Genomic DNA, 24,903 nt, shown 5'->3' on the forward strand with positions numbered 1-24,903 from the left:
CTGGAAATAAGTGTAAGTAGGATTATAGGGAGGATCAACTCAGTGAGATGGCATCAAGTTTCTGCATATCCCTTCTCTCACATGTCTCAGGGCTCTTCACAGTCACATTTGTTTAGCTCACTAACAGCAAATTTTCAGTGCTAGCAGCAACACAGAGACTGTCCCTTTCTGGAAAATGAGCTGTACCCCTTGCTGCTTCTTGAATCATAGGTGGAATTGTCAACTAGCTCTGGTCATTTCTATCACTGACTAGAAATGTCAGTGACACTCAGTGGTGACATGCAAAAAAGACACGAAATTGTTTCTCAGGTAGTGGATTAGATTGTCTGTGCTAGCTGAAAACTCAACAATGTTCTCAGGATCAGACTTTTTCAAGAATAAAATGTCAAATTTACTGATTATAGCATTTTTCCTGCCTGTAGCAGGATATAGCCTATTTTTTTATCCTTAATTGCAAAATAGCTGGTACCTGAAGAAAAAAGAAGTTTGAACAGAAGCTGAGAGCAAGTACAATATTTTATAGCTGATGATTGGCAAGCTGACATTCCCAAGTGAGGTCCTTACTGCTAGGTAAATAGTGCTTTCTTCAGGGACTTACAGTATAGTAGTGCCTAAGCATATATAAACTGTAGTTTATCTTGCCAGTCTAGATGGGACTCAAGTAGGCTTTAATTATATTGCCAAGCTTTATAACAGCTCTGCAAAGCCCAGAGCAGTGATCAGAATCGTAAGTAAAACATTTTTGGCCTAGCAACTGACATTTCACTCTTCAGTTTTATACATGTCAGGAAATTGCATGGTTGCAGCTGAACCTCAGAAGAGTTTGAGAAGGTAGGTAACAAATATGTCTTCATTCTTCTCCAAATAGCATTGTTTCTCTGAGTTAAATGGAATGAGCCATTTCTTTTACTCTTGCCCCTTATCATGATTAACACTAAAGTCATTTGGGAAAATCTCATCAGGAAGTTACTGTATCAGTGGCTGCCATACAGATGGTCATTTCCTCTGTGATCCTCTTCCACTGTGCACTAGCAGAGGGATAAAACACATGCTGTAAATAAACTGCTTCAGACAGATCCACACTGTGAAAAGCTACTCACAAAATGGGAGCAGCATCCTGAAAATCTTCCTAGGCGATATCCTGCTCCCCTCTGTCAGCCCTAAGCAGCACCCAGGGTTGTGTAAGCCTTGTGGAAATGCTGTGTGGGACGATGAGAGCAGTGGAGAGCAATAACAGGATTGCATGGCCTGCAGGTCCAACAAGATCAGTCCCAGGCAGGGAGGAGAAACCAAGACCTCCAAGAAATTTCCTATAAATTTAGTGTTGCTGCTATTATATGGGTGGTTCTTTGCTGTTTTGTCTTTCTGCCTCTTCCCTTCCCAAGCTGGCAGCTTTCCCATTCTAATGGGAGCTCTTATTACACTATTTTCAGATGTACACACTCTAGGAGAGGAAGCTCTGATTAAGACGCTCCTCAATGAGAAATTTTCAAAGAATGATAGATTGCCAAATAATTGAGATTGAGAAATAACGTTGTTGTGATTAAGACTGGATTCCAGACAAATAAATGTGACGGACTTAGAGTTTGTATCTTGCCCTGACAATTGCAGCCGTTTAAAAATCAAGTTAAACAAACTCATACGAAGTTTCTGGATAGAGATCAAATTCCAAAACATCTTAGGTAATTCTGTTACCTGTACTGTATGTAAGAGGACATATATTTCCAAAGAATCCTGTCTTTTCTAAAGAGATTGATTGATTGATTACTCCAAGTATAATTGAGGTTAAATGATTATTTGCATTATTTTTTACTTATATTTACTCAAATAAGGACAAAGTTTATAAAAATAAATTTAAAAAATTGTTAAAATTTTCAATTGCTATCCCAAATCTCAGAAAATCATTTACATTTTATTTCCATTTCCTTAAAGTATTGAGACTGCTCTCAGTTTGGCAAAGAAAGTCATATAAATTTTCTAGATTGAAAATCCTGTGTTCTTCATTTCTATTTTCTGCTGTACAAAGCATCTGTGTGAAGAGAGCATAATGTTTTTTGTTGTATATTTCCTTTCTTTTACCACTTTGTTCCAGAGTTTCCCCTTCCTTTTTCCACGTCCTGCTTGTGGCTCACTTGAAATAATGCTGCTGCTCAGATCATCTATACCAGTTTAATTAATTTTCAGGCTTTAATTACCTCAGACCCACAGGTTTAATACCCAGTGTGAGGAAAAGCTTTAGGAAGCAATGTAGGAAATATTAAGTATAATGTAACCAAATCAGTATCTGGCAAGTTGTCCAGATTAAGGCTTTGAGCAACCAGCTGGGCATCCCACCTCTTACAGGTCTGTGCCACTTCACTGGCATTTCTCAGTCTCCTCTTCTGTGGAACTGTGCCTTAGGTATTAAAAAAAACAGATGAGAGAACAGGTGTATGGAGCAGGTTTCTGCTTCTGATACATGAGTTGGATGAAGTCAAATTTAAGTTAGAGTAAAATGTTTATATTTGTGTAATTTGGTTATTTACCAAAGGATAGCTTCAAGTGATTTTGTAGATAAACACAAGTTCACTGTCTTTCCTCTGAACCAGTCAGAGGTGTGCTAACCCCAGTCTAAGAGCCACAAAGATCTGGTTATAGCAGGATGGTAGTGAGGATAAAAGGTAATCAGTGTCTTGCTAACCACAACATTTGTTGAAATTTTCTGGTTTGCAATTGCCAGAATTTTCCTGCAAAATTCTGTTTAGATGTACCCTTAATCAGGCTTTTTTACTTTCTTTTTTTTTAATTTATTTTTGTTCTAGTACAGAATAAGAAAGTAAATACTGTAGAAAGAAAATATTATGGAAAATATTTTTTTAAATCATTAAATATGTACATAGACAAAGTATTTTATTTGTTTTAACTGTAAATGGAACTCATAAAATACTTGTATTATTATATTTGTATTATTTTAATATATAGTTGTTTATATATTATTCCCTGATAGTACTAGTTTCTAGTAGTCTAGTAAATTCTAAAAGTATCATCTCAGTGATGAATTTCATTACTTTTGTTACAATCACAGTAATGTTTTAAAAAGTAGGAGAACATTCTGTTATTTCATGGCAATCTGCAATGGAGATGCAAATTTTGTATTCCTTCCTGGATTTTGTCCAGACTGAAGATGTAAGAATAGAGCTTTTAATATCATGATTCAGCAAGACTCGTATCCTTAGCTAGGTAGTTTATATTGGAAGTTTCTCCAGTTTAAATAGAAAAGTTCCTAAGTGAAACAGCAATCACAACAGCTAAGTTCATGCCTTATGTTTTGGAGAAAAACTATGCATTTCATGGGGTTTTACACCAGAGACAGAATTTTTTCTTTTGTATGTTCTTAAAATATTTTTTACAGGTTTGGTTTTTTTGTTGTTGGGGTTTTTTTGGGGTTTTGTTTGTTTGCTTTTGAGGAAGAGGGCTAAAGATCAAGTTTTCCCTTCCATCTGTAAACTTAAGAAATTTTTGAAGGATAAAGGTTTTCATTATCAGCATTTCACATGGCTCTGTTGATTTTCTAGTTCAGGTCATCACAGTTCTTATACAAAGATGAAATGTGTGTCATGTTGAATTAACTGTGGAATAGATTTTGAGTATGCCTGTGGCATGTACAGCCCTTTCAACTCTAATTCTTTGTGGGGATTATTCACTCCAGTGTTTCATCTCTAGTATTTTAACCCCTTCCAGCAAAACTGTAAAAACATTAAAACAAGCTTGAAGAGGTGCTGCATTGTTGCCCATGTCATGTATTCTTAGTCAAGGACAATTGAGAGGGAAAAGGAAAATCACTGCATTCAGCTAGACCTTGAATGAATCCCTTCTTCATTTGTGCAGATATATGTTGAGCTCAAAAAGCACGTAACTTGGTCTAAACCTTAGCCTGTTCCCCTCATGTGGAAAACTTTCTAAGGGGAGAAACATTTGAGGGGAAAAAGAAAAGATCAACAAACATAACTAATTTTGTGCAATTTATTCTATGTGTTTGTGTTTAGCTTTGCTTTCACTAAACTTCTTTGCAAAAAATGACATTTTTTAAATTTGTTGGAGTTAAAGTGTCAATACATACATGCTGATAGGCCAAAGAGCAAAAATTGGAGTGCACATATGCTAAGAGTAAGACTATTGTTTGTATTGACTCTGCTTAGCATCGCTGAGCTTAATTATTCTGTGAAAGACTTCATTACGATGCAGGAATAATATAAGCTTCAGAATTTTTAAAGAACCGTGGTCTTTGGAAAACTATCCTACTTCTGGTAGTTACCTATCCTGCATAGTTAGTGCATGAAGGCCTTCGAGAAGCAAAAGCTTGTTACAATTACCCACTTAGAAGTTTTCAGTAAGTTTTCCTTTTTTTTTCCAACAGGGTGGAGTGAATGGCTTGACTGGAGAACTGGAATTTGCAGAAAATGGGGGGAATCCCAATGTGCATTTTGAAATTTTGGGGACAAACTATGGAGAAGATCTTGGCAGAGGCATCCGCAAGGTGAGGCTACATATATTCAAGCATGAGATAGGTTTTGAAAAAATCAGTGATCTTGTGTTCCATGTTAATAGAAAAGCATTCAATTGCTGATGACATGGCGTTCTCTATTGTTATAGGAGCATGACATAGGAGAAAAGCTTTGTACTTTGAGATACTCATCTATTTCATTATTTTCAGTAGGTCTTGGAGCAGGTTGTGTTGATCAAGATATCATTTGTAAGGCAGAATGTGTTAAGCTGCTGATGGACTGTCCCAAAAGACCAGTGAAAGCTGTTGATTTTTAACCCTTAAAGCCCCTGTTCAAAATAGCAAATCTTACACTGAGTTATGTTTAGAGCACCCAGATTGGTCTCTGATACTTGGTCAAAGTGGGATGCTCCACCTGCTATGTGATTAAAATTCATAGCTATGGAAAGAGAAATTCTTTTGTAGAACAGATAAAACTTCTATAGCCTCTTCTTGAAATAAATACATGGTGCTCTAATAGGAATTAACTTTTACAGAATAAGTTAATGTTATGTATTTAGCTGTCAGACACAGTCCAAAAACTTGGACTTACATTGTTACAGGGAATGGCATATATCTCCAGCAGAATTACTCTTTCTTGGTATTTGAGTTTTGCCAGTTTAAAACTGAATTTAAGTCCTGTGTAACAGATGGTGGAAACATGTCTCTATTTGCAATGAATAATCTTAACTTTAAACAACTGCTCATTTGGTATGGCAAAAGTCATATGGCACTTCACAGGTAAACAAAATACTAATAGACTTTTCCAGGAGCAACTCTCCTTCAAAGACAGAATTCCAGAAAAATGCCAACAGCTCTTAATTTAGTGCATCACATCATACTGGGCTTTGTATAGGAGGAACATGAAGTGATTGAAAGGAAATGAGAGTGTTTTCTTAATATATGTAAACTGGGTCCATGTGTCAGTGTCACTTCATGATGAAGTGCATCATTTGTCTGCATACCTTCTGGAGCAACAGATAAGTTCTCTGAAAGAAGGAAGAGATAAGTAAGAAGTCCAAAGTGTCTAAAAACTGAACTTTCTCCTCCGCTATTCATCGGAATTGTTATTCTGTTTGTGCTCTTTTATCTCTTGTCAATACCCTGATGTACACATGGGCCTATAGTTATGTCATCTTGAGCAGACGTCCTGACAGATGCTTCAGAAAGTAGACAGAACTGGATCTGGTTGATATTTGGAGGTACCTTAGAAAGAGTCTTTAGAGACCAGAATGTTGGATAAGTCCTTATTCTCTTGCATTTAAATTTTGTCTGTTTCAACGTATTTTGATTTATTTTCCATGCTATGCACTTAGGAGCTATTTATTCTTTAGAGCTGCCTTCCTAAGACAAATCTGTGTCTCTTAATTTATTTTGTTGACTTTGACTGGGGTTTGTTTTTTACTTCAGGCTTGTCTGGGTGAATACCTGAGTGAAGCAGTAAGTTGTGTTCTTTCCTTCCCAAAAAGATAGGAAAGAAAGTGAGACTTGTAGAAAGATCTTGGAAATATAGAAGTACAAAAAACCTCCTGGCTGTTCTACCTTTTATTTGATGCTGTGTTTTAGAATTGTGCTATTAATTTAAGCTATGGTAGAGTTGGATTTTAAAAGAGATATTAATGATTGTGGGCACACCTAACTTGTGTAAAACAGTGGGGTAATACCAACAGGTCTTTTGAACCTTTCTTGTTTACTCTTTATGATAGTTCAAGAACAATGAGACATTCACTGTCTTCAGACGGAAATGGATTTGAAGTTGGTCAAAGAGAATAGAGCTTTGCTCAGAATATAATTAGATTATGAATTTTAGCATCATACAATGCTGTTGAAGAGAAAAGCAAAGTTTAAAATTAAGATACTAAAAGTATGTGGGGTTTTTTAAATTTGCCAAGATGAACATTTAAAATTAAAATTAGATATTAAAAGAAAATTTTCCTGTTGAAAAAGATAGTAAATGCCTCTCTAAAGAGTTGAGTGATGCACTGCAACTGGTTGAAAAGAAGAAAGGGTCCATAGCAGAACAGATTAAAACTGTTTCGATTTCTTTTTTTTTCTAAACAACACTCAATAATCCAGAAAAATATTTAAAAAGTAGTGTACAGAAAAATAAATTCTTTAGAAAGTTCTGTATATATTGTGAGAATGTGATGATTGTTCTCAGAAGTTCCTTTTTAACAATCCAATTAATTATTTCAAATGTTTGCAATAAATTGAATAAGAATAATTTGAAATCAATATGGTATTTCCAGTCAGTGGCACAGAGTTAAAAAAAAACAAGGTAGGTTTCTTAAAACAATTGCTTCAGGGACAGAGAAGATGATTTTTGGAGGATTTTACTATTTGACAAAAATTCACATCTTTTATCTTGGATTAGGATTTACTTTATAGCATATGAGCTGCTAGTGTTCGAAGCAAATCACAATAATTACAGGAGTCAGATATATTTTTGTTAACTACGCTAATTAAAGTACACTTCAGATTTTCATGTATTTAGTGATCTGACTGCAGAACTACCTAAGCATTTTTATTTCTCAACTCTAGTAGAAGCAGCTGCAATTAGCAGACTGTCTGAAATTTCTAAGCTAATGCATCTTCCCTAATCAACATATTTTCAAGTACTTTTATAGGAGATAATGAAGGGTAAAATCATTACCAAAGGCCCATTGAAGTCATTGGGACCAGAGATTCCCATCAAGTGAATTGTGTGAAGAATTGCTATTTTGTTTTCCTGAGGAACAGTCAATTGATTTTAATAAAGAAAGATTTTAAAACACATTTGAATTTCTCAAGAGAAAATTGAATTGAAAAGAGAATTTCTGCTTGAAATCTGTTCTGCTTGGGTTCTGGAATCATTTATACTACTGCTATGTTCACTTATACACATAGGTGATTATTCCCAGGACTCAAGAAAAACAAATAGTTTATGATACACGTAGAATTCATATTTGTGTTTGGTTTATTTGGGCAAATTAGGCCATGTATCTAAGAAAAGCTATCTTCCAGCTTTCATGGTTACTATCATACCTGAAAAGCAGTGGGAGAACCTATGTAAAAGGACACTGTGCTGGGCTCCGTCACCTAGTGACGAGTTAGCAAATCCTGGAGTGGGATTTGCCTGAAGCAGCAGTTTTGGACCCTCGTGACTGTAAATGTTATCCATCACCTTGCAGACCACGGATCATTTGGCCTGCACTTTCTGCCAGAGCCAGGTACTTGGAGTAATACGCTCAGATTGCTGCCAGGTACTGAATTTATTGACACCAGGTGTGTTACAGCCCCAGAGGAACTGAAGAAAAACTCTTGCTTTTACACATCGTGCTGTGGCTTGCATTTGTGCAGATGTAGTTATATTCAGTGGGAGACATGGGTGTATTTCTGACATTTCTCTGTTGGCATTTGTCTGTTGGTATTTGACATTTGAGTATGTATTCTTTGACATTTAAATTTCAGTGCAATACTTTTATCTATCCTGCTGAAATAAAAGCTGCCATTCCTGTGAATAACCATCCAACAAACAAACGAACAAAAGGAAGTTGATAGCTCTGAGTACTGTCTTACATCTTAGTGGTGTAGAAAACAGCACTGCAGAAATAAAGTGGTTTTCATGTTTCTTACAGTGCTCCTTGTAATTCAGAACGGGCTCATCTTCAAAGGCTCTGTTTAACATTTGAAGTTTAAAGAACTTTCTTTCTGTTCCCACACTGGTTTTCTTACCACAGGTGGGCATTTGAAGATGATGATGTATTTTGTTCTACCTCCCTGTCCATATTAGCATATACCCACCTCCTCCTGTATGTTTCTCTTCTCTTCTTAAGATGTTTTAGGTTATTTCCTCCCCGTGAGGGAGCAAGATGACAGGCTCTTGCATCAATTCCTGTCTGCACAAATATGTCCATGTCAAGGTTTCCTTTGCATTCAGGACAGTTAAAGATGCCTTGGAGGAAGGATAGAGCTGTGAGCATGCAGGAAAACAGGTAGCCTTGCTGGGGCATCAGGATAACCCAAGATGCTTTGAGCCGTCTGCATTTGTCCATTAGGATTGTAGGGTTCAGTCCTAAATCATTTTGATTTGATTGTCTTAAGGAGGAAATGTTATGTATTTTGATCCAAGGGAGATCTGTGGTGCCAAGCATCTCGTGTGAAAGGGATTGAAACCTGTCTGACAGGTTTTTTTTGTTCCTTTCTGCTTCAGCCAGTGCAAGTGGCAGGACCTTCCCTGAGGAGTCAATGCATGCAGGTTTTTGTTTCACAGACTGTTAAGGGTTAACACTCCATAGTTGTGCTATTAGTTCAGAAATGGGAAAGCTGGTTTGCATTTTTTCCTTCTATTAAAATAATTGCTATTTCCACTTCATCTGAAAATACTGGTTGATCAGAGTAGTGATATTTCTTTCTAATAGGCTATTTTTTTTTCTTACGCTTGCATTGTGGAGCAATGTTCCAAGCATATATTTTGATCTTCAGGAGGTTGATGTCTATTCTTATAAAGTTAAAACTTATTTTCTGCATCCGTTATCGCATATTCTCTTTTATGCCATTAGGCAAAAAGAGCAGTTATACAGCTCTGCCAACATTTACTAGCTAACCCCATTTAATAACCAAGAGCATATGAAGTATTTCCTTCTCAGCTTCTTGGTAAGCTACTTGAGGTAAATGATGGGTTCGTCTGCTCTCTTTATGAGCACGATCAAGGTAGAGCTGTGTAATGTGACTTTAAAAATATATCAGCACCTGCTACTTTAAGCTGTGACCGGTGCAGATGTTTCTGCAGGTTGACATGCAATTTATGATGTGACTGAAACATATCCTTGTGATTTAGACAGACACTATTGATGGTGTGTTTTCTAGTGAGTAAAAGTGTCTGACTGCTTTGCCTCTAGTATTGATGGAGAAGGTGGACCTGGTACAGTACTACCATGACAGGCTTTCTATAGCAACTTTAAATACTTAATCACTCTTCTCGAAATGAAATGAGCTGCTTAATGCTAAAGGTAAAGAGGTACTTAAATATGTTGGTGAACCAAGACAGGCTGTTCTGGTTCAGCACAGCACAGAACTTAAATTTTGCTGTAAACCTGCTGAAGAGTAGCATTTCCTCTCTTCATTTAGTACTATGCAGTAAATCGATTAAGACACAGTGACTGATTCTTTACTTTCTGGTAGCTTCTGCAAATCTTTTGTCAAATCTTAGTGAAATTTAATTTGGCTGCAAAGTGTTGGGGATTTGATTGCCATCGCAATGAAACTGGAGTTAATAGAGAACTGTGTTTTACTTGGAAGTGTACTTCTGCTTAGAAGAAAAGCCAAGCCAAATGCATATTTGAGTATAACAGAAAAAGAAATTAAAGTATCCATCCATAATTGTATTTTTGAATTCAAAAAATTTAAAGGTCTTAAAGAAAAATTTTCTTTCTGCTTTTGAATGGAATATTTTCTTTTTAAATCTGAGGATGCAGAAAGAGAGGCAGAGTGACTCAAAGTAATCAGTAGTGTACCATTTGGAGAATTTATCAGCTTTTGGACTCTCTCATTCACATGGGGGGAGTGAAATTTAATTTTTTGTACTGGATTGTCCAGCTGTCTGTCCTAATCCTGGGCTCTTTGGATGAGTATTTCATTACTTGTAATAAGTGCAAAGTAAAGAAGCCAGAGATGGATTTGGTGGCTTGGTGGATGCTGCCCCAGGAGCACAGAAGATGAAGGTTCAAGTCATCCTTCTGATAAACACAGAGCAGAGTGTCTGCAACTCAACTCATTCCACATGAATTATTCACCTGTGGAGCAAAACATCCATCTAGAATCCATAAGAGCCAGGATCAGGTGTAGGACCAAAATGACCCAGAAGTCACACCCCAAACTAATACCCACAAACCCAAGGCAAGCACAGTGAACTATACAGGTGTTATCCCACCTATTTCTTCTTGCCAGAACAGTCAGCTATGTCTGCTGAACTCCAGTGTGTTTAGTGTGTTGTAAAAAAGAGAAATTATTTTAGACTGTAATACTAAAGGGTGTCCAGATTCCCCAGTCTACAAAAATAAAGACAAGTGCTCTGTGAAAGTTCAACTCAAATAATTAAGATCCAGGTTTATCCATTTTCCAGCTCACAGGATGGATGGCCCTTAACACTGACTTGAAGGGCTATAGATGATTTTGAAAAAAAAGTCTTTCAAGCCTCTTAATAACTGCAGCGCTCTGGACTGAAGAGGGGAATGCTCCTGCATTGGGAGCAATGTGGGGAGAAAGGGAAAATGCAGGAGGAAGAAGGGGAGAATGCAATGGAACCCTGCAGAGAAGTGTTGATGTCAAGAGAAATTCCCCTTGAGACCTTGGTGCTCTGTAGTATTTCTCTTCACAGTTTTGGCAGGGATGAGCTCGCCTCTCTTTTGCTCAGAATATCCAGTCCTGTCAAAAGGACTGATAAGAATGTTCTTACTGAAGAATATTTTCAGTGCATTGGAAACTGCCTATTTTGACTGATTGCTTTCATCAGAGAAAGACAAATCTTTTTTTATGCTCTTTAAATTATATAGTTTCATGCATTTTATTAGTTTCTGTTAATCTGGAAAAGAGGTTATATTTTACCCATCTCCTGCAGAAAATACAGTTGTCTTGACAGCAAAGAACAGGAGAAATATTTTCCGCTTTCAAACTGTGTTTTTAATTTCCTTTCATATCTTGTTATGACAATGGAAACTTGAGAAAGATCAGTCAACAATTAATAATACTTTAAAAAAGCTGGGAACAGCAACTCCTGTTTTCTCTTGATGCTGCTAGGCAAGTGCCTAACCACAGAGCCTCCTGTGTGATTATTCTGTGCTTCAAAATGGGCATAAGAGCAAAGAATGACACAGAACTTCAGTTGTTTTTGCAATAGAGATTCTTTTTTTGTCCTGGAAAATTTTGAATAGCAGAAATTGTGTGGTGTTTTATTAATATCTACATTTGGAGAAAAAATTGGATTTTCAGATTGGTCAGTTTTATGTAGCACGTAAAACTTGGTTTGGATCCATTAGATATTTTTCCTTCATTTTGAATTCCTCTTTTCTTCTTGAACTTCTCACAGTCAACCAGGCCAGGGGGTTAGATCACTTCTGTTTTTCTGAACTTGATATTGGCAGAACCTTTTACAGTTTTCAGTATGACTGATTGGGCCACTTTTGAAATACCTTTGCTATCGTTATACGGCTTTTTCTTCTGCTTGAGTAGCTGTGAAAGCCTCCCAGTGAACATGGATCTGCAGAACTGGCTGGCAAAGTTGTGAATTTTTATCCTCAAATGCTTCTGCTGAGCAAATTAGCTTTGTAACTCTCTTCAGAGATCTGAAGTGCTTGGAAACTTTGAAGTGCCTCAAAAATGACATTTTGAATAATGTCAGAAGGAGCTGTGTATAATTTAAGAATGGACTGAATGCTTCATTGACCTCTCAGGCAGTAATGCTTCTATGTGATTTTGGAAATCCCATTAGGGACTTCTCGTCACCTTTAAGAGAATACTCAGTGGGTGCTACTTCAAGAATGTGGTTCATCATCCTTGAAATTAATAGGATAAAACACTTAACTCAGCTTGGAATTACTTGTTTTAAGGTGGACATTCTCAATGAATTATAGGTTATTTTCAGAATTCAAGTTTTTAATGCTTGCCTTTTGCACTTCAGAGCTGCTTTGTTTTCAATCAAGGCTATCATCTGATGAAAATTACTTCATTTTACAAATGCTTCTAACTGGAACAAACATATATTTTCCAGGAGTAGGAAAAAGTAATGTGTATTTTACCCTCCATTAATCCAAAAGGAAGAGGATGTTGTAGCTAATTTGTCATGTGAAGAGGGAGATAATATCTCTAGTAAGTTATATATTTCCACTCAAGTTTGTATACAATCTGGCTATCTTAGTCAAAAATTCCTAATAATTGGAAAACCATGCAGCCAGGAGAGGGGAATGGTAAAAAACTGAACTGCTTCTTTTAACAGGAGGCATGAAGTGATGATAGTATGAAATATGTTTTTAAATTTTGGCTTTTGAGGATGGTGAAGGGCTCAGGTCTGAGACTTAAGGGCTCAGTACACAGCATTGGAAGGCCTGATACGTATCTGTGTGTTATAATCCAGATCTTAATCCATAATGTGTGAAAGTAGATCTACACAGATTTAGAATCATAAAATCGCCGAGGCTGGAAAAGCCCTTTAATACCATTGAGTCCAATGCCAAGCCCACCACCAATCCCTGTCTCCAAGCTGCACATATACATGCTTTTTGAATACTTCCAGATATGGTGGCCTCTCAGGCAGTTGTAGAGAGTGATGAGGTCTCCCCTGAGCCTCCTCTTTTCCAGGCTGAACACCCCCAGCTCCCTAAGTCATAACACTTGTGCTCCAGACACATCACCAGCTTTGTTGCCCTTCTCTGGACACACTCCAGCACCTCAATGTCTTTCTTGTAGGGAGAGGCCAAAACTGAACCCGGTACATGAGGTGTGGCCTCACCAGCACTGAGTAGAGAGGAGAGGATCACTGCTCTGGTCCTGCTGGCCACATTATTTATTGCTGGAAAAGCCCAGGATGCCATTTGCCTTATTGGCCACCTAGGCCATTTCACAGGATTTGAATTTGATAAATTGTCTTTTTCTTCAAGAAGCGCAAGTCAAGACAGTTATATGGCCTGCTACATTCTGCCAACCATATCCCACGACAATATATCATAGAATTGTACAACAGTCCAGGCTGGACTTCAAAGATTATCTCGTCCCACCTTTCAATAAATAGTTTCTAACTGGCATGTTTTTTGGAGGGCTTCTCCTTGGTCTTGTAGACTGATAAGTAGGATGAGCCCCTGTACCAACTCATATTATATATATATTTTATATATATTAATCCCATCTTTGCTGGTACAAGTTTAAAGTATTTTTTTTGCAGCAAGATCTCTTTGTTCCAAGTTATTCTATTAGCAGGAAAACATAAAAATGTGTCTTTTTAGGCACTGACTATTCATGTCTATCAGAGACAAAAGTTGGTTTGGTTTTTGTTTGCTTGTTTTGGGCTTCCTGTGATGGAGATATCTTTGTGCGTGCGTGGTTGGTTTTGGGAGATGTTTTTTTATTGGGTTTGTTTGTTTTGGGGTTTTGTTTTCTGTATTTGTTTGTTTTGTGGAAAGACTGTATTTCATTAGGCATGATGCTGAACGATAATTTGCTGTTAGCAGTAGGCACTATTTTCCTGCAGTGAGTTAAGCAACCCTGGTAAGTCCAAAGACCTTTATCTCTGTGGCCATACAATATTCAGTGAGATTTTCTACTGAAGGAGGGAGAATCCAAACACAGACATTTAATCCCTTTAGTCCTCCCCATGCAGGTTGTGGGATCTAGAGGAGCTAGACAGGTCATAAGCTGATTGGGAAATGATGATTATAGGTTTCCACTGAAAACACCCACCATGTATCTATTTATATATATATGTGTGTGTGTAATATCTACCACACTCAGCCTTCAGAGCTGTGGGAGTAGATTTACATCAGGCACAAATGTGAAAACCTCCATGGAGCTGCTAAAGGCTCCCAAATTCATCATAAGGATATAGACATCTATAGGCAAGAGTGAGAAAGTGTTATGTTAGCAAAGAGTCAAGGGTCAGCTGTCTCCTGATGAGAGCAGGTGCTACCCACCAGGAAGAGCAGCTTGAGTCGATGGGGTGTCTCATCTTTGGGCTGGACCAGAAGAGGCACGTGGGTGCAATGGTTGCTAAAGAGAAAGAGGAGAAAGGACAGATCAGAGGGTGGAAATGGAATTCCAGTGTTGTTAGCAAAACACAGTTGTAAGTACAGTAAATCTTTGATCATTGTGGTGTTTTTAAGACCAATAAGAAATAAATGGTGACATTTCAGAAGACAAAGAGAACTACCCCCGTGGCTTCAGTTTGGATTCTGTATCATGTTTATAATGTACTGTAGTTTTCCACTCCATAACTCAGCTCATATATTTCAAAATGTGGCAGAGTTTACTATGCATAAATCCATTTGTAAAGTAGAAGCTTTCAGTTAAGTCGTCTTATCAGCTAAAATAACTTCAGGGGCAGAACTGAGATGTCATTTTGTTTCAGTATTGCATTTATGGCAATGCTGAGACGTGTTTCCCCCTAAAGTAGTCACAGTTGTATCCTGCAATTAAAAGAATCATGAAAGTGATTTCCAGAGATAAAAAGTAAAAAGTTACTTCCATGGACTGTTTAGGGATGCCTCTTTGTACCTTTTGAGATCTTTGCAAATAATAAAAAAGAGGATGGTGAAGCTTTCAATGACTTCATAATATTTATAGTTCCTTCATAGTGTTGGAAGATTTTTATGATTCAGCCTTAAAATTACAGTGCTCAGATTTTTGCCTGTTCTAAAGTTATGATATAATGCTTTAATCAAAGGGTAAGTTACAATAGAATTTAATAATAAATATTCTTGTCATGGTATACTCCTGCTTTAAAATGTGCAGCAGGAGTAATAGAAAAAGTGAAATAGATGAAGTCTCAAACAATTTACATTTTCATTTTGATAAATAGAATTAATTTTATTTGATAGGAACACTTTAAAAAAATAAGGGTTATAAGGAAATTGTATGCACTAACACAGCTTTGAAATTCTTTAGGCTGGAAGCAAATAGGGATAAACATGTTTTAAGGAATTAAGAAAAGTATGTTTAGCACCTGTGGCAGAAGTCAGAAAATAATCTCATCATTATTCCAACACTACTTCTCTCCATTTCTCAAAACCTAAGAAAAATATTACAGACGTTTCTTCCCAAAGTGTAGCAGTGGAAGGAATGTCTTTCTTGTGTAAGCGTGGAAGGACAAAATGGGATAAGTTGCAGGTGTTCTGTTGAAATTTGAGCTCAAATTAATTTAGTTCACATATATAAACTTCTTTTTGCTTGGTTTAGAAAAATGCAACATAATATATCAAAATTTATACATTGGAGTAAAAAAAAAAAAAACCCCAAACCAACTTTCAGTTGATATCATTTCAATTTAAGCTAGAAGTTTTAACATATTTTCCTTATATGTTAAAATCAGTGCTCAACCAGTCTGCTTCTGAAACTTATCACAAAGTTCTTATTTTGAAATGCTGTATTTGATTTTAGGGTTATATTTGTTTTGTTTTAAACACACTTCTATAATAAATAATGTACTTGGAGCTCATAAAAATCTGATTTAAAGTATGCATTCTAACGAAGTGCCTTAATAATGAGCCGTAAGTGTTTATATTAATATTTTAATGCAACATTCAGTTTATCTGCGCTTCTACTGATTTTGCATTATAGCTTGATTGTATTTGGAAACAATAAATTTTATTTTAAAGCCTTTATGCTACTTTTGCATCAGTTTGGCTCTAGAAGGTTTCAGTATTTTAAGCACTTGTATTCTGAATTATAACTCAGGTACACTTAGCTCTCCAAATGTATTAACTAGTGATAAAATGTGTGATTTTCCTGTTGGATGTTCATGTCTGAGTTCCCATTAGTCAGTTTGTTTTAAGCTGCGTATTATATTACTTAAGACAAATATTTGTCCTAAATATAAAGTAAGAAAATAATTCTTTTAATCAAGATCCAGTTAAATAGCATAAATCCGTTATTAAACCATTCCTACCACTCACTGGAACAGTGCCAATTAATGCAATTTTTTCAAAATATCTATTAACTACTGCAGTGGACTATCAGTTCCACTCATGCCACAGTGGTTAAAAAGCATTATAAACTGTTTTCCTATCTTGCCTTGCAATCCCTGGACCAACCATCCAGGCCTGCTTCTGTGGGTGTGTTTCTTGCTGTTTCATTTCATTTATTTTCCACAAATTCCAAGTTCTGCTCCTGACTCTGGAGCCCACTTTTCTCGCGAAGCGCGTCATGAGGGATGTTTGCTTAGCAAAGAATAATGTCTGACAATTGTATGCTTTGCTGCAGGGATGTAGGCAATGCCTTAGAAAGGATGAAAAGTTAATTTGCACTCCAGAAAACCTGCTCAGAGAAGGTTACAGGAGAGGTTGTCTGAGCTTTGAATTAGAGAGAGGTTCCAGCCTAATATCAGAGCAGTTCTGTTCACAGAGAGATGGTAGCTAGTGCTGGGGGTCAGTGGGTATGACTCCACAAAATTTATTCCAGAATGAGGCTACAATTTGGAAAACCAAGGTGAATAGATTTTTATGTTATCTCTGTGACAGTCTTTTATCAAGGGAGAAATAAGGTGAACTATTTTTTTCTATGATGGTAACAATATATAGAAATGTTTTACGCAAATCTCAGTCTATGGAGCTTGGATTGCTCGCATGTTCGGTTGGTAGCAGAAAGATTTTGAAGGACAGATTTTGCTCAGTATAGACTGAGGTAAATTGTATTTCAGCAGTATCTATATGGTCATAAATTGCCTCTCCAAATATGTTTGAAAGAGTGGAATAATTCACAACTCGGTTGATCTCCAGTAAAGTCTCAGTGAGTCTCTTGATGCACTTGATTCTGGATAGTTGAATTGATTTCTCTGTTTGGCCTTGGGGCTTGCTGTACACAGAACAGTATGTGAAAGTTATTGTCCTCTCTACTAACCTTACTGCTGAAGACCTTACACTCTGCTTGCTTTTAGCTTTGCTACTTATTGTGTCTGCAGGAAAGCAAGAATGACAAGACCAACTAAGTGATGGATATCTTCCCACATGAGAATATAATCGTTATGTGCTCTGTGACTGTAGGCCACCAACAGATTGCCTTAAACAAGGACTGGTGCACTGAATACAAATGCTTTTGGCATCTGTACATACTGAGGCCTTTCTGTTCAGTCTGAAGGGGAGTGAATTTAAAACCAAGCTGATTTTGTGCTGGATATTTTTGAGCTGCTTTTACAATAAGGGTGGCAAGGTGTGGGTGTATCTATGTGGTGTGATGGCAGACATGATAGGAAGTGTAAATAAGAAATTCTGATGCACTTTTTCAGACAGTTGACCTCATCCCCCTTTCTCTAATATGCTTGGTATGTAACATGATACTCCATATTTATTACAGATCAATTCCTCCACATTTTTTTGTTTGGTTCCCATTTTTTGTCTGGTTCCCATTATATATTCCTTCTAAGCTCTTTTCAAACATGTTTTTAACATCTAAATTGTCAGTCATTCTATTAGTCATTAAAAGCAGCTTTCTAGTTTGTTGTGACACTCTAGCATATTGAGACAAATAATTTCTGCAAGAGAAAATTAAAACACTAATAAAGAAAATATCGATAAGAGAATGTTATGATACCTTGTTAAAGAAATGCTTGTCCCTATCATTATTTTATTTCATGTCTTCTTATTCATTCCCTTTGCCTTAGAAATTGAGAAAAAGCCATGTAAAAGCATCTGGTCTAGTTAAATTCGCTTTCAGAAAGGGGTTCCAACTGCTCTAAGCCACCAATGACTATAGATAAAAGGAATTGTATGTCTCTCTCCTTCTTTTTTCCTCTCTTCTCCATACCTTTTGAAAGATGCCTTGAAAATTGCAAAGAAAATCATACTTAACCATGTGTTGGATTGGACAGGTTTTGTGTGTCATCGCTCTTAAATTCTGTTGAACATAAACCCCAGAGTCTTTCTTTAGAAGACAAAAAAAGTTTCCTCTGGACTACATCTATTCACTGGAAGGCTGTGAAAAAAGAGAAAGGTGCTAGCTTTATGCCAGCTGTATTTTTTGAATTTTGGGGATAGCAGTAGCTGTGCAAGAGGCCATGAACTTGAAGATATTCCAGTGGTTTGGAGATAAAAGATAATATACTTAAGGCATATTTTAGTTACAGGGTTTGGAGTAGGACAATTTAGGCTGCACAAGCCAAGAGTCTTGTGATAACCTTGAGCAAAAAAAATGGGTATACTCACTTCCTTTTTTAAGAAAATCATTCATTCTGAACAGCATAGTGCAGCTGCTTACCTGTAACAACATCTTTAAGATTTGGCAACAAAAAAAGCCTCTAACTTGCCATTTTGGACGTCAAGAGAATAGAATGTATGGGATAGAGCTAAGTTGTAAAGTCCTCACATTCTGGAGAAGTCAATTAAAACTGAAAATAAAGCTTACACACTGCTATGAAAGTGTTTCATAGTAGAAGGCAGGTATTTCTTAATTCTGCTTTGAAAAACCTGCTTGAAAAAGAGAAAAAAAAAAATCTTACTTCATAAGGACTCACAGTTTTATACACAATCTCTTTCTATTTTCTCCAAACACTACAGTACACTTACTCAAGGGTGGGAGGGTGTTAATTAAAAATAATACAGCATCAGCTGAATGCTCCACAGAATTTAAAATGAAATGTCTGCAGAGATTATTTGCTATCATGCTTGTTATAAAGGTATATGGCTCTTGAATGGGATCTTCTAATAATTTGAGATATATCACTGCCCTCTCTTGGTGAGAGTTAAAACTGACCTCTTTTTCACAAACCTTGACTAAAGAGCAAAAAGGATTTTTCCTTTGTTGTGAGTGTCTTTTTGCCAGGAAGTCATAGGAAGTTGGATGATGTGGATTAATAATTATCCATGAAGTTGTGATGGCTGTACTATTTTTTTTCAGCTTGTTTGGGAGTGAGCTTACTGGTTTATTCTATGATGTGTGGTCATATATGTTTAGGAACATTTATTTAATTATTCAACCTTATAAAAACATCTTGACAATATATTCTTTTCCATAATTGTACACGAATATTTAAAGATCTTTCTTAAAAATATTTAAACAAAGTCTGTGTTTTGTGAGCAGTGACAAAGCTAATGACATTTTAACTTCTTGGTGGAATAATTGCCTAGTCACTATTTTATTAAAACCTGTCAGTTTTAGGCAGCCAATTCAGGGCCATGTGTTAACAAATAACCTTCATCTAATACATGCAGACAGGAGGTACTGCCCTTGAAGGCAATTCTAAACAGCAGAAGATGTCTGGGGATATCTGTTAGCTGATTTCAACTGTTTTCTTTCAAAGCTTATAAAAACTTTCTTCTTCCAAAACTCCATGAAAAGAAGATCTAGATTTGCAAGCTCCCTGAGTTACCCCTGAGTTGATCCCTGATATTTGGGAGAACTGAGAAGTCATACATGGAACCATAAACCATGACTGATTTTTTAATCATGTGCTATTATGAAATGTTTTGTGAAACACCTCACAAAAACATGAGATTTTATTTCCATGCCATAATTAAATCTGATTAAGTTAAATCAGAGAGTGTAGTTAAACTTCCATCAATCCTGTGTTTTACTCCAAAGTAATCAAACAAATTCTTCAATGATAGCATTATTCGTTCAGAAAGGCTGGGAGTTTATACTGCAGGAGGGACTATAATTTAGAAATGACACATATTTTATATGTGCAACTTGCAACTCCCAAAGGGATCTTTTTGATGAGTTATGTTTCGCTGTGTGTTTCAGGATGTCTGTATTATGGCAACATTTACAAAGGAGTGAATGGTAAAAAATAAACCAATAAGTCTTTTCTTTTGACAATGTGTTTCTTTAAGGCAACGATATTAAAGAAAACAGAAATATGCTACATGTCCAGAGCCATGCAAGCAGTTCAGCATCTGTTGTGTTTTCAAAGCACAGAGATGATTCTTTCTGTTGAGAAATACTTAAAACACAAATGGCTGTTATTGGTAGAATTACAAAGTTAATAATCCATGTTAGATGTTTTTATACAGAGCAATGACTTTTTCTGTACCAAATACAAATTTGGCAAGTGCCCCACAGTTGAAAGGATGGAGGAGTAGATATGTCAGTGGTTAAAAGTTTGAACTATGCCAAGAGCACTGCAAGTTTCAAGAAAAAGTCTGAAAGGGAGGTAAATTGTGAGGGATAGGGAAGGAGAGGTTCCCAATGCTCACAAAGGGAAAGAATCTGCACATTTACTGCCTGAAGTCACTGTCACCCTCCAAGTAGCTCTTTGTTACTATGCAGGATGTCTTCCAAGAAAAGATTCCTTTTTTCCTTTCCTGTCTAGCACTCAGTAGGCAGAACCATGGCCTGAGTTTTCGCTCAAGGGTTTTCAGGAACTCTGCAGATCATCCAGCCTCTTGTTTGCTGTCCTGCTTGTGATCTGCATCCATCAGTGGCCCTCTTTGAGAAATGTGTGGGGAATGGTTGGACTTTTCTGGCATGCAGCAACATCAGCAGGTCTGACTTTATAATAAACAAAGGTCGTTCTCTGTAAGAATTCTCTCAGCTTCCCAGCAGTTTAGCCAATCAATCTGTAAGGAGCCTCTGCAAATGTCACCTTGCAAACTGACTATGTACTTCAGCAGGAAATTAGAAGGAGCAAAAACAGTTCAAGAACCGGGTTGAGACAGAGTTATTAAATTTTTTGCCTGTGTCTTTACTGAAAGGGGAAACAATCATATCTCTTTCAACACAGCAAAAAAGAGGAATCATGACACGTTTTAAAAATGCAATGTATTTGATGCAGCAATCTTGGTACACAGTTGTTGTGAAGTGCCTCGGGGCTGCCACACAGTTCCCGGCCTTCTTTCTTGTGTAGCTGTTATTTCAAGTCAGTCTTGTGGGATATGTCCCACCCTTACTGCATTTTTGAAGGAGACAGGCTCACAGCTAGCTGCAATTCTCTACTGACAATTTCTGTATTAGTAGAAAGGCCAGGTTTTAACTTAAAAGTACAAACCTGGCTGGCATTTCTCCGTGTCTCCGTTGCTCTTTGTCTGGGATTTGACTAGTCTCAGCAGTCACCTCTTGGAGGTGAGTTTTAGGCTGACAGCTGCTGCAAACTAGAGACATGAGTGTGGGGCAAGCACACAGGAGCTCAAGCTGAGTGGTAGGAAGAAGCCCTTCAATAATGTTGAGGAACAACAATACATGTTTTCCTCTTCGTTTTTAGTTTCTATCTCTGGTGATAGAACAGTAAGGATGTTCATTTTCATGTATTGTCGACCATGTGGGAACAGAAGCAATTAGAGTAAAAAAAAGCATTGTTTCGGGAGAAATGTAGACAGGGAATGAATATGGCTGCTTCCTGTGCTGGCCTCCTGTGGTGTCTGTCCTTTGTTTTTGCTGTCCGAGTGTTCCAAGTTCACGTGGTTAGCGTGAAATGCCAAAAGCTAGATACAGATATCTGCTCTGCTCTTCTTTACAGTTAGAAGCTCACTGTCCAGTTTTATCTATTGACTTCCTAAGAAGCTGGAAAATTAATTGGAAAGAAAACTTTATTTGTAGCTTTTTGCCACTGCTCTCAGATTTCTCGCTGCAATTCAGCTAATGAAAAGAATTCCCAGCATAGTGCCTGCTTGTAATTTTTAACTCTGTGTATATCTTATTCATGTAAAAGTAGCTGTAGTGCCTTTAAATTGCACCCCTCTTTTAAAGCACAGAGCACTAGGAAGACCTGGGGTAGCTGAGAAAGCTTTTTGGCTGAGCTGAGTTTTGAGTTCAGAGAGAAGCTCATTAATGTCTGTGTGCACATACGTAGGTCCCTATGGGTGCATGCACACATAGCTGCTGGCCTACAGTTTTCGTATAAAGCCCTAAAGCACAGACCTCTCTGTGGGAGAATAGATTGACTGGCCTCAAATACATGATGTTCAGATATCCTGAATTCCCTAAAGGTGAGATGGACTTCTGACTCCAGTTCTTTCTATCTCTTTCCAAAGCCCTAGAGCTTTTCCCTCCTGAAGATCATATATTTTTGGAAACCTCCATTTCATAGGGTGCCTAAGGTCCTAGAAGGGATTGCTTGCTTCAGGCCCACAAAAGACTCATGAGTTGCTTGTGGACAGTAGCACATATTATTGGCCTTTCTTTGTTTTTATTCCTATCCTTGTCATTGAGCCCTCTTTGAATGGAAAGTCACCCCGGCTCCTCTCTTCCCCAGTGCCCCTGGTAAATGCAGAGCATTGCCATCAACAGTATTTATAGCAATAATGAATCCATTATGCTGAGACAGTCGTAGGAAATTATGCCTGTGGTTTAACTTCTGAGATTAATGGCTTCACAGGGAGCCATTTTATCTCTAGGTTCCTCTTTTCTTCTTAACCTCCAGCACGTTTGTCCTTACATTCTTAACTCTTAATATTCTTGTCATCCGTTTTTTTCTTCTGTTCGTCCCTCCCTAAGATGATGATAGATAGACTCTGGGAAGCTATCAAATTGTATTTTCTTCTTCATCTGATAAATGAATGAATCACTCACCAGACTTTTATCACTCTAATGTAAGTGTTTAATGAACCAAGTGACTTGGATGGGAAATGAGAAGAGGGTCACTTCCCTTTTATTTTTTTTTTGTTTAGGCTTTGATGGAGCAGTTAATTAGAAATACCGTGAGTCCTTACAACAGATTTATGAGGAGGAGACGATTCTGTTTTATGCTCTTAAGTCATGGTCTGGTCCTTGGTCATGACTGGGTATCACTTCTTATGCTCATTTCAATCCTGCTTTGTATTTGGGGTTTTTTCAGCCATGTAGTACTTCTTAATCTTTATACTTCAAACTTTATTCCTGATCTTTAAGCACTAGTGGATTTGTTAGACTGCATGCTTTATCTGTAGCATATTGGATTGATTTTTCTATTGGCTTGCGTTATTCTGTGTATAGATTCTTTTCACTGTAAACTGTATCTTCATGTAAGCTAGGAAGAATTCTTCACACAGATACGTACAATTCTTCACGTCAGATACATACATGCATATATATATATATATAAAATATATATACTTTTTGCTGAAATGCCTAATTTAATTTTTTTTAATTCCAACAAGGCTAAGTTACTGCAGAAAGTTCATAAAAGCTGCTTGAAGCCCTTATATATGTTAGAATATATATATATGATTATGCCCTTAGGCATAAGTTTTCATGGATGGCTCTTTATGGTACTTTTGAAATGGTCTGGTGGATTTCACACTAAATAATAAAGCCCACACAGACAAAGTTCCCGTTCTTTGTTGTTGTAGGATATTTATCTAACATTGGTAGTTAAAAAAAAAAAGTTAATTATTAAAATTTTAAGATCATAAGATAAAGCAGTGGACTAAAAAAGCAATTTTTAAGTGTGTAATGTGAATAAATATGTATATGTTAACTTTATTTATATGATTGTTCCTCAGAGAGGGAAGTATATTTCCAAACTAAATTATACTTGATGAAAGCACTAGAAGCATGGAAAGTTGTTTGTCCTTAGTAGGGGTTAGATATCTAAATTTGCAAAGTTACTGGGTGCTAAGAGTCTTAAGCATATCAGAAGATGAAAGTCCTTAGATTTGGATGAACAATTAAAGACTTAGGTTTCTAAATTTAGGTGCAGAAGTAATAATATCTAAGACATTTTTACAACTTTACAGGTATTTATTCCATTGAACAAAATCTTCTGAAATGTATGCTCAATTAAGCTCCAGGGATGATTTATCCATGTGAATTTTAAGCACTATATATTAATTCGTGATTTTTTGGTTATTTGTCTGTTTTTGTTTGGATTTGAAAAAAAGTACCTGCGTTAAAGGAAATGTGGGTTTTTTGGTAGCAACACAATTTCCTGTGAAACTCGGTGTCTGACTGACTGTCATCTGGCGTCTTTAGATGCCTCACCAGATGAAAGCTGGTATAGTATGTTGGAAAAACCAATGGGAAACTGTAGCCCCGTCTCAAAGTCACACAAAGTGGATTTTAGTCCTTGAGGTAATCATTAACTTTGCTCTCTCACTGCCAATTTCCTTCAGTGAAGACCCATGGTGTGCAGAGAGCAGGGTCAGTGCTGTCCTAGAAAGGTTTCGGCTCATTCCAGCTGCTTCAGGCATCATGCCGCTCTTTGCACGACTCTTCACAGTATAAGGGCCTGGGCTCAACAAATTGATTTGACCCATTCCCACTGCACCTGTCTGAAGTGGTCTCAGAGCTGCCCCTCCTGACTCGTGTTCCTCCCCACACTTACTCAGGCACAGGGGCAAAAGGACAGGGGCAGCTGATGGCCGTGAGTGCCCCTTACAAGGGCTGGTGTGAGCCCTCTCGTCCCCTCCCCATCTGTTCCTTGGTCTGCAGGAGTGGAGCTTCCAGCAAGCTGTGTGCCAGGATTTGAAATTTCACAGAAGCGGCTTTAAGAAATCCTTGTTTTCAGACAGAAGTTTGGTTGTTACGGGTGCAGTGTGCTTCCTTTTCTCCATTCAATTACAATTCAAACACTAGGTGCCGTGTTAAAATAAATGAGTGAATGTTGTAAAAATTACTGCCCACCTACTGTTCCTTGGTGAAGAGGGCCTATGTGATTACAGATGAGCATCTAAGATTGGAGGATGGCAGGTAAATACATGCCTTGCTTTTCTACCTTCTCTCTCTCAAAAAGCTGCTGCAAAACTTTGTGGCTCTGAAAGTACATTTTTCAAGGTCCCAAGACAATCTGGGGG

General features: G+C 37.2%; 1 protein-coding gene across 12 annotated transcripts in view; it reads left to right on the forward strand.

Moving 5' to 3' along the window:
• GRID2 (glutamate ionotropic receptor delta type subunit 2) overlaps nucleotides 1–24,903 on the forward strand; it is an 809,145-nt gene that overhangs the window by 610,182 nt on the left and 174,060 nt on the right. For all 12 annotated transcript variants that reach the window (XM_064416952.1, XM_064416954.1, XM_064416953.1 and 9 more), the window contains one exon: nucleotides 4,397–4,516. In XM_064416952.1, the coding sequence (XP_064273022.1) occupies nucleotides 4,397–4,516 (120 nt within the window). The remainder of the gene's footprint in view (nucleotides 1–4,396; nucleotides 4,517–24,903) is intronic.

This window comes from Passer domesticus, chromosome 4 (genome assembly GCF_036417665.1).
Source record: "Passer domesticus isolate bPasDom1 chromosome 4, bPasDom1.hap1, whole genome shotgun sequence".
In the NCBI taxonomy this organism is placed as follows: domain Eukaryota; kingdom Metazoa; phylum Chordata; class Aves; order Passeriformes; family Passeridae; genus Passer; species Passer domesticus.